The sequence below is a fragment of the Myotis brandtii genome, unplaced genomic scaffold, assembly GCF_000412655.1.
Source record: "Myotis brandtii unplaced genomic scaffold, ASM41265v1 scaffold627, whole genome shotgun sequence".
Taxonomy (NCBI): domain Eukaryota; kingdom Metazoa; phylum Chordata; class Mammalia; order Chiroptera; family Vespertilionidae; genus Myotis; species Myotis brandtii.
In genome coordinates, this window is record NW_005370397.1 from 2,050,487 (window position 1) to 2,060,453 (window position 9,967).

At 43.3% G+C, this 9,967-nt stretch overlaps 1 protein-coding gene and 1 pseudogene across 13 annotated transcripts in view; both read left to right on the top strand.

The window, feature by feature from the left end:
* CDC42BPA (CDC42 binding protein kinase alpha (DMPK-like)) overlaps window positions 1–9,967 on the top strand; it is a 202,142-nt gene that overhangs the window by 133,826 nt on the left and 58,349 nt on the right. For all 13 annotated transcript variants that reach the window (XM_014528257.1, XM_005880129.1, XM_014528258.1 and 10 more), the window contains 2 exons: window positions 734–839; window positions 7,831–7,955. In XM_014528257.1, coding sequence (XP_014383743.1) covers window positions 734–839; window positions 7,831–7,955 — 231 coding nt within the window. The remainder of the gene's footprint in view (window positions 1–733; window positions 840–7,830; window positions 7,956–9,967) is intronic.
* On the top strand, window positions 2,970–5,405 carry LOC102245367 (annotated as a pseudogene).

The following is a 9,967-nucleotide window of genomic DNA, read 5'->3' on the forward strand; positions in this document are numbered from 1 at the left end:
TTCTTTCTCAGGATTGCTGCAGCTATTCGGGGTCTTTTTTTATTCCAGATGAATTTTTGGAGAGTTCGTTCTAGATCTGTGAAGTATGCCGTTGGTATTTTAAAGGGATTACATTTTAAAAATCAAAATTATGTTCTTTGTGGAATCATGTAAAATTACCCAGAACTGATCCACATTGAATTTCATTTGCTGTTACTAACATCCTCCATCAAACTGCTGTAGATAAGCTTCTTTATCTACATTTCTACACCTTGTTATGTAAAAACTGATTCTCCTTTCTCCCTTATGAGGTTTTTAAAAGTCGGCTAGAACTGTGTTTACTTCTAAGGGGAATTACAGTTCTGCCCCCAGAACTATAATTTAAAGTAAACTTTATAATATTAAATTTGAGTATGTTGTATGTATATATGTGTATGCAGGTAGGTACTTAGATTAAGAAGGAAAGAAGGAAGGAAGTGAACACAATCCAGGAGTCTACTAATCACAGATCTCTTCCTCAATTTTCAATTGAAAAACAAAGTAGATGCTATTAAGCAGACAAATCCACTTGTTATTTAAAAGGCAGTGATTGTGATTTTTAACTTTAAGGGAAAAAAATTGGGATTTGGAATAGTCAAGATCTAAGTGACTTTCCAGGATAAAACATATGGTGCAATAGCCCATCTGGGACACCATAATTTGACCTTTAATTCTATTCCTTTTTTTTTTTCTCTTATGTTTTGAATTGTGTTAGTCAAAGCGAAAGGGAAGAATTTGAAAATGAGTTCAAACAACAGTATGAACGAGAAAAGGTGTTATTAACTGAAGAAAATAAAAAACTGACAAGTGAACTTGATAAGGTGAGTGATTGATCTCATTTGCATTCACTGAGCACATTTACATTCTGTCAGCGCTGTAATAGAAACTGTGGGTATAATTTTGTATTTGGTGTACATTTTGTTTGCTATTCCTCCTTATATACAAGGATGGCTTATTAGCACAGGCGTGTTCTCGTTGACCAATCTGTACAGCAGTCTTCTGGAGAGAGGCCATCTCATCTTATGCTTTGTTCCATTTATGTGTTTGTTTGTTTGTTTGTTTTAATATTTTTATTGATTTCAGAGAGGAAGGGAGAGGGAGAGAGAGATAGAAACATCAATGATGAGAGTCATTGATCAGCTGCGTCCTGCACGCCACACACTGGGGATTGAGCCCGAAACCCAGGCATGTGCCCTGACTAGAAATGGTACTGTGACCTCCTGGTCCATAGGTCAACGCTCAATCACTGAGCCATGCCAGCCGGCCCCATTTATGTTGTTGAGTCTCTATTCTTTACTGCACTTCCCATCTGTTCTCTTTTCTTACTCTGTACCTAATATTCATCACTGACCTCTGTCATGGCTAAGTTAAGGCTGGCCTTTAATAAGAGCAGGAACAATTAGGTCAAACTGGAGAAGTTTTGACAACTATAATATACTAGAGGCCTGGTGCATGAATTTGTGAACGGGTGGGATCCCTAGGCCTGGCCGGTGATCGGGTCCGATCAGGGCTGTCTCACCCAGTCCTTATCAGGCCGATTGGGGCCCAGCCTGCCACGGGGAGGGACTGTGGGAGGTTGGCCAGCCACGGGAGGTTGGCTGTGGGAGCGCACTGACCACCAGGGGGCAGCTCCTGCGTTGATCGTCTGCCCCCTGGTGGTCAGTGCGCGTCATAGCGACCAGTCGTTCGGTCAACCAGTCGTAACGGTCACTTAGGCTTTTATATATATAGATTCATGATGGAGGATTGACAATAGCTAGAAATAATAGTGTTGGTCTGTAAAAATCCAAAGAAACCAACTCTGCCTAAACTCTATACCTTGAACAAAGAACCAGAACCATAGGTTAAGCTTGTAAGTAGCCAGGTCAGTGAACAGAATTTCACATGCTTGAAGGAATGTTTCCCCATTTAGTGTATCAGATATTTGAAATGGCCATCATCCTGCATTTCTTGTGCCAGCAGCTCTTAACAAACAGTCATAAAAATCCTAATATTAACCAGAATCTTTAATACCTGTATGTACATAAATAGGGTTTGGATAATTGTGCTTTATAGTGATTTTCCTCCAATAAAAGTATCATGTTCAGTTGTTAGTAATTCCAATAAAAGACTGGAAGACTCTCCATTCTTTCTGTTTCCCATTGTGTTCCATATATATTTTCATTTTTTCTCAATACTTTCCCCCGGATTATTTTGTTTTCTAAGCACTTAAATTTGACTTTGCTCGCCCTGGCTAATGAGGCTCAGTTGTAGGTTGGTTGGGCGTTGTCCTGTGCAGCAAAAGGTTGCTGATTTGATTCCAAGTCAGGGCATATGCCCAGGTTTCAGGCTCAATCCATGGTGGGAGATGTGAGGAGGCAGCCGATCGATTTTTCACTTCACATCGATGTTTCTCTCCCTCTCTCTCTCTCTAAAAATCAGTAAAGATAAAGTTTTTAAAAAAATTTACTTTGCTTGTTTGGTTGAAAGCTACTTAAGAAAGAACTGGTAGCCCTGGCCGGTTTGGCTCAGTGGATGGAGCGTCGGCCTGTGGACTCAGGGGTCCCGGGTTCGATTCCGGTCAAGGGCATGTACCTTGGTTGCGGGCACATCCCCAGTGGGGAGTTTGCAGGAGGCGTCTGATCGATGTTTCTCTCTCATCAATGTTTCTGGCTCTATATCCCGCTCCCTTCCTCTCTGTGAAAAATCAATAAAATATATTTTTTTAAAAAGAAAAGAAAAGAAAGAACTGGTAGTTCATTTTGTCAAGTTTTATAGAGCTGATGTGCACAAGCACTGGAAAATGGCCCAAGTAGTACAAATGAGTTTTAAACTGAATAATGTTATATATATATAATGTAACTGTTAGTTATTTCTGCTATAATAAAACTAAGTCACATAATTGTTATTTCATACATTTGACTAATATGACTACAAAATTAAAACATCATTTCTTTATTTGTGATGAAGGATGAGTAGCACATTGAGAGCAAATTCATATGGTAGGTGAGCATTTAATGACTAGTGATAGCAAGGAAATATTTAGTCCTGCAGAAATAAGGAAGGATTTGGGGTTTTTGCTTCTTTTTTAACTTCTCCACTTTTGCTCCTTTTATTCAGCTTTAGCTTCTTCTGTTTAACTCTCAGTCCACCTAACTGTACATCTTCACTGTTTCTGTCCATTTCTTCATTTTCTGGTTTGGTGTGAGTTGAGTATTTTCTCCACGAGCGGTAACTAAAGAATACCTTTCCTGCTGCCCCAGCTGTTCCGGGGGAACCAGCCTGAAGAGAAGTGAATTTCCTCTTAACAGTAGTTTAGGCCCCAACTGTGCCAACATGGTGGCTCCCGGGTCTTAATCCAGAAAATGTGACCAATGTAACTCGATTCTCGGTTCCGCGAGAGCAGGCATGGCGGGCACAGGCTACTGCGGATGTCCCAGACGAGGATGTCCCAGACGAGGATGTCCCAGACGAGGATCGTTCTGCGGCCCAGCCTGAATCTCCGCTCCGCCGGCGGGCTCTCTAGTGCTCGGTTTATGGAGGGCAGCCCCAAGGGCCGGCAAATCCACCCGCAGTGGAGAATGGCATGGTGCCCTGCGGCAAAAAGCGCCCACCTGAAACCCAGGAGACGCGGTCACCGAGGGGTCCGCCAAGATCGCCTGCCCAGCGCCAACGAGTCTTCCACAACCCAGTGCAGGAGTTCTGCCGGGATCTGGCATGCGCTGTGATCACTGAGTTTGCTCGCATTCATCTTGGGGCCAAAGGAATCCAGATCAAGGTGCCAGGTGAAAAGGAGGTGCGAAGGTGATGATGGGCTTGTCGGAGCAAGAGGAGCACAGGCTGTATTGAAAGGGGGGGGCAGACCCGGCCCCTGGAAACCAGCCTCCAACAGCCACTGTGGGAGATCTGTGAGGAAGGCCTGCGAGTGCGGGAGGGCCTGGCAGCCTCGGGTCTTCGTTCCATTCACTTTGCCCGAGAGGTGCCTGGGCTCTGATCCGTGGTTGCCAACGATGCCTCTGCCCGCACTGTGGATCTCATCCGCCGTAATGTGCAGCTCAACGAAGTGGCCCACCTGGTTCAGCCCAGCCAGGCGGATGCCCGGATGCTGATGCACCAGCACTGGCGGGTGTCGGATCGGTTTTATGTCATCGACCTGGACCCCTCTGGCAGCCCTGCCCCTTTTCTAGATGCAGCTGTGCAGGCTGTGAGTGAAGGAGGACATGGCAGTGCTGGCGGGAACAGTGGGGAGACGCTACAGCAGGTACGGGGCCATGGCCCTCCAGAGCCGGGCCTGCCACGAGCTGGCCCTGAGGATCCTCCTGCACAGCCTGGACCTCCGTGCTCACTGCTGTCAGCGCTTCGTGGTGCCACTGCTCAGCGTCAGTGCTCATTTCTAGACACGTGTTTTTTTCGTGTCTTCACCGACCAGGCCAAGGTCAAGGCTTCAGCCAGCAGTGGGCTCTGGTGTTCCATGTGTGGGCGCCTTGGCAAAGCATCGGGGGCCTCTGGTGGCCGGGTCAAGTTCTCTGCAGCCTGCGGTCCCCCTGTGGCCCCTGAGTGTGACCAGTGGCACCAGCTCGGTGACCCCCTATGGGTGGAGCCAGTCCATGACCTGGATTTTGTGGGCCGTGTCCTAGAGTCCGTGAGCACCAACCCCGACCGATTCCATACTTCAGAGCGGATCCGAGGAGTCCTGAGCGTCGTCACCGAGGAGCTGCTGGACATGCCTCTGTACTATACGCTGGACCAGCTGAGCAGCACCATCCACTGTAGCACACCCAGCCTCCTGCAGCTGTGATCAGCCCTCCTCCATGCTGGCTTCCGGGTCTCGCTCTCCCACGCCTGTAAGAATGCTGTGAAGACGGACGCCCCCGCCTCAGCCTCTGGGACATCATGCGCTTCTGGGAGAAGGAGTGCCCGGTGAAACGAGAGCGGCCATCTGAGACCAGCCCGGCCTCCCGCATTCTCAGTGTGGAGCCCAGGCTACAGGCCAACTTCACCATCAGGATGATGCCAACCCCAGCTCCCGCCAGCGAGGACTCAGGCATTTCCAGGCCAACCCCGAGGCCAACTGGGGCCCACGGCCCCATGCCCAGCCAGGGGTAAGGCAGTGGGCAAAGCTATGGAGGACAGAGGCAGATTGCTCCAGAATAAGAGAAAGGAACCAGCTGAGGATCTGGCCCAGTGGGCTGCCCGGCTTAAGACATTTCCTTGCAAGAAGTTTAAGAAGGGCACCTGTCAACGGGGGGACCAGTGTTGTCACTCCCACAGACCCCTGACCCCCGAGGCCACTGCTGAAGCTGTCCCCACTGACTGCCCACAGACCCCCAACCAGAAGCCCCCTGGGTCTGGGGCCACCACTGGTCCAGGTGTAGATTGAGCCAATAAAGAGATTTCACCTTGAAAAACACACACACAAAAAAAACCACCAGTATTTTAGATAAAGAAGCCAAAAGGCAATTATTATGTTAATCTTGAAACTTAAATAACTTTTATAACTAATACATTCTCACATTCACATTTTTAAACTCCAAAAATAAAAAGAAAATAGAAAAAAAGTTGATATTTCCAGATGTCTGCAAGTTTCACTTTTTATTAACTTAGTGCAAATAAAATTAGCCATGAATTAATTCCATGGAGTAAAAGTAAATGGTTTCTAGTAAGAAAATATATCATTTGCATCTTGTTTATATTTTACATAAAAGCAAAATTACAAAATATGTGGAAAATGTTCACCATGAAAGGTACCCGTGATGTCATCATCACAAAACAACTGTTCTAATTTTGTTTCTTTTCAAGTTTTGTTTGTATACATATTTATAATAATAAAAGCATAATATGCTAATTAGACCAGACAGCCGAACGATCTTCCAGACAAAGCTGGGGCTGTGAGGACCAGACCCCTTGCATGAATTTTGTGCATTGGGCCTCTAGTTACTACATAAATGCAGTCATACATACATCCTATTTTAATCTGCCTTTTTCACTTAAAATGTTATGAGCATTTTCCATATTTCTGTGTAATCTTATAATTATTATGAGCCAGATAGATTAAAGTACAAATAGTAAATTCCCAAACATACAAAATGAACTGATACTTAGGTAAATTGACTCTGTGCCAGTCTTCTTCTGAGTTACTTTATTTGAATAACTTAATTCTCCCAATACCTCTCTAAGATATACCCTAGTCTCACATTTTATACATGAGGACACTGAGGCAAAGGGAGATGAAGCTACTTTCTGAAGACCAGCAGTCTGGTTCCAGAGTCCATGCTTTTATTTAGTAACAATGGAAAGATTAACTTTTTTTCTGAATAAATCTATTCAAAACAACTTATAGCTATTGTAACATGGCCATGCAAAATCTGCATTTCCTTCTCCTGCAAATCTCCCACCGAAACCCCAACCACAAATTACTTGGAAGGGCTGTCAAAAACAATGGTAATAAAAAAATTTTTAAAAAAAGATGTGTTGCAGGAATTAGTGAAGACACTGCGTCTGCAGAAAACAGTCTCAGAAACAGCTGGTGGACTCTGGCTCTACTGGCATGAAGAGGTGATGAATCCTCCCACTTGTCAAGGTGCACACTTACCAAAAACAGTCACTTCAGGGCTCTTGGAATTAGCCAGAGGAAGACAAAGCCTTGCTGAGGTCATTTAAGGAATGTCCAGTCCAGTGGGGAGAGACGCCATGTTAGTGGGTTGGGCTCATCTCTGTCCTCCTCTCTCTAGAATCTTGGTCAGTCAAGTCTTGGCTGCCTTCTTACCTCCCCAATGCCTTTCTGCGGATGAGTATTGTAGGAAGTATTCCTATAGTATGAAAAAAATTTAATCCAGTCTCTGATACTCTGTTATAGCAGCCTGAATGGACTAAGCTAGGAACCTATAAATATGAGACTTGGAAGATCCAGCTACCTCATTAAGCTATGTTTACTGTTGGTGTCATGACTTAATTTAACAAACTTAAGTTTTTTGATATTTTGGGATAACTTTTTGAACAGTTACTACCCATGTGATGATATCCAGAAACTTGTTAAATTTGTTAAATATGATAATATTATGGTTATATTTAAAGAGAGCCTGTTTCCTAGAGCTTTCTATACACAGAAATGTATATAGATAAAATATGATGTCTGGTACTTGCTTCAAAATAATACAGGAGGATGGGTAAGAAAACAGGAGTACAGATGAATTAACATTGACATTGAGTGTGATTAATTGTTGAGCATGGATGATGGGCTCACTTATACTATACATCCATTCTTATATATGCTTGTAATTGTTATACTTTTTTAAAAAAGAGGATGAATAGAAGCATCATACAGACCATCCAACTTCAGAGGGAAGGTGGGGGAGGGGGTGAGATATCAACCAAAGGACTTGTATGCATGCATATAAGCATAAACGATGAGCACAGACAGTAGGAGGCTGAGAGCATGTGCTGGGGGGAAGGGTGGGAACGACCAGGAAAGGTCAGTGGGGGGGAAAGGAGACATATATAATACTTTAAACAATAAAGAATTTAATAAAAAAAGAGAGGATGACAAAAAAAAAATGAGAGACGTTTCTGGCAGAATTGGAGAGTTCTTCAGGCAAATGGAGAATGTTCACAAATGGAATCAATTCAATGTAGGGAGAAAGGGGGAAAAGCAAAGGCAGATGGAGACTTCAGAGAGTAATTGATGTTTCCAAACCCATGACCAGAGGGGTAATAGTGAGGGATCAGTAAGACAAGCATTTTTGAGTGGAATATGGTGAATTTAAGATTTAACAAGAGGCATCTGAGTACCTTGACTTCCTGTTCCTAAGTCACGTGTCTTGAAACGCCTTTCAGCTCACCGCTCTGTATGAGAACGTAAGTGTACGCAACCGGCAGCTAGAAGAAGAAGTAAAAGACCTAGCAGACAAGAAGGAATCAGTGGCGCATTGGGAAGCCCAAATCACAGAGATCATTCAGTGGTGAGTACTCTTCAGCGTGGCTTTGTGGGTGATTTTGGACATAGCTCACGTCGGCATGAATTCCAGGAGGTGACTTCACACGTTACCTTATTTTTTGCTATGAAAAAATGTTACTCTAAAAGCGTAGTTTTATTACTGATGTTATTACTGATTTGTGTTCTGCTATGTTTTCCATTCCGTTCCCTAACTCCAACAGATACCCATGTCAGCTTTACACAGCATCATTGAAACACGGTGTTTCTTTCCAAGAAAAGAAACTGTTTTTTTCTCCTAAGACAGTTGGTCCTTAAAGGATAGAAGAAAGTCATTCACTAGCTATAGATGTTCCTTTCTAAGATCAAAATTGCTGTATTTATGATTATTTAAGAAACAGAAAGCCTGGAGAAACACTTAGAGGATGAAGCTGTACTAGCACCGTCCTCCATATTATAACAGATTGACTCACCATGGCATTTTACAAACCCATGTGGGTCCAGTTTAATTTTAGCAACTGCTCTTTAAGCTTTTAGGATTTCATGTGGAATAATTTACCTTAGTAACCTTCATATTAATTCACTCATTAAAATAATTATTCTAGTATTTGTATATATTTTTAATACATGAGAAAAGTGGAAGCAAATGGGGACTTTATTTTCTAATAAAAATAGTTTAACTTTTTATATTTATTTTCTAGTTTTTTTACTTTTTGGTAAATCATGGATATTTAATTTATCTGAAAATAACTCGTTTCTTCACATATTTATAGACCAATCATTTAGTAGAAATTTTAGTTTCTTGTGATCTTATTTTGGTTCTTTAAGCATTTTTCCCCCATTTTCCTTATACCAGGTTAATATCCTCCTTAAAATCAAAAGTGAATAAACACTCTTTTAAGAAATCTTACCCAAATGACTCAAGTATCGTGATATTGGATTAACTGTGGATCTGTTATGTTAACTTATCTTGAGCTTAATAATGTGATTATTCAGTGAATATCTAAAGGAAAATGTCCCAGTTGTGGAAATCTGGTTGTGTTCCAAGCAGTACAGTTAAATAGTTTATTAATGTTTAATTTATGTCCTAGTCATCAAGTCTGCATTTCTTTTATTATTATTTTTTTTAAAATTGTCATTATTTTTAATCCTCACCCGAGGATATTTTTCCATTGGTGGTTAGAGAGAGTGACAGAGGTAAAGATAGAGAGAAATATCAATGTGAGAGAAACACATCGATTGGTTGCCTCCTGCAGGCGCCCTGACCAGGGTTGGAAGGAACCTGCAACCCAGCCTTTGACCAGAATCGATCCCGGGACCCTTTGGTCCGCAGGCAGATGCTCTATCCACTGAGCCAAACTGGCTAGAGCAAGTCTACATTTCTGAAGCAAAATCATTTTAATCATTAGCCAAGCGTATATAAAAAATGATGACTACTTATTTGTAATTCCATTATTCTTTAATCAGATTTGTTATTAAGGTATTTGCTGAAAATGCCTTCATAGAAGACAAAGCTGACCCGGCCAGAGCCTGAGCTCCTAGCCCGCTGGTCTCCGGAGCCTGCGTGACGGGCGTGGGTGGGGTGGGCAGTGGGCCTGGGAAAGGAAGGCAGCCTCAGTGTAGACAGGATGAAAGTGAAAGTTTTTATGTAATCCCACAAATTGCTCATTTTACATTTTTCCTATTCAAGTGAAATGTGCAAAAGAAATCAGGAATACAAAGAAGTCACTTTGCTTAAAAGCTGATATTTAGAAACTAGTGGCCCGGTGCACGAAATTCGTGCACAGGGGAGGGTGTGTTCCTCAGTCTGGCTTGCACCCTCTCCAATTTGGGACCCCTCGAAAAATGTCCTGCCAGTTTACAGGGATCGGGCCTAAATCAGCAGTCGGACATCCCTCTCGTAATCCAGGACTGTTGGCTCCTAACCGCTGACCTGCCTGCCTGCCTGCCTCTAACCACTCCGCCTGCCGGCCTGCTCACCCCCAACCATCACCCTGCTGGCCTGCTCCCTCCAAACTGCCCCCCTGCTATCCTGATCAC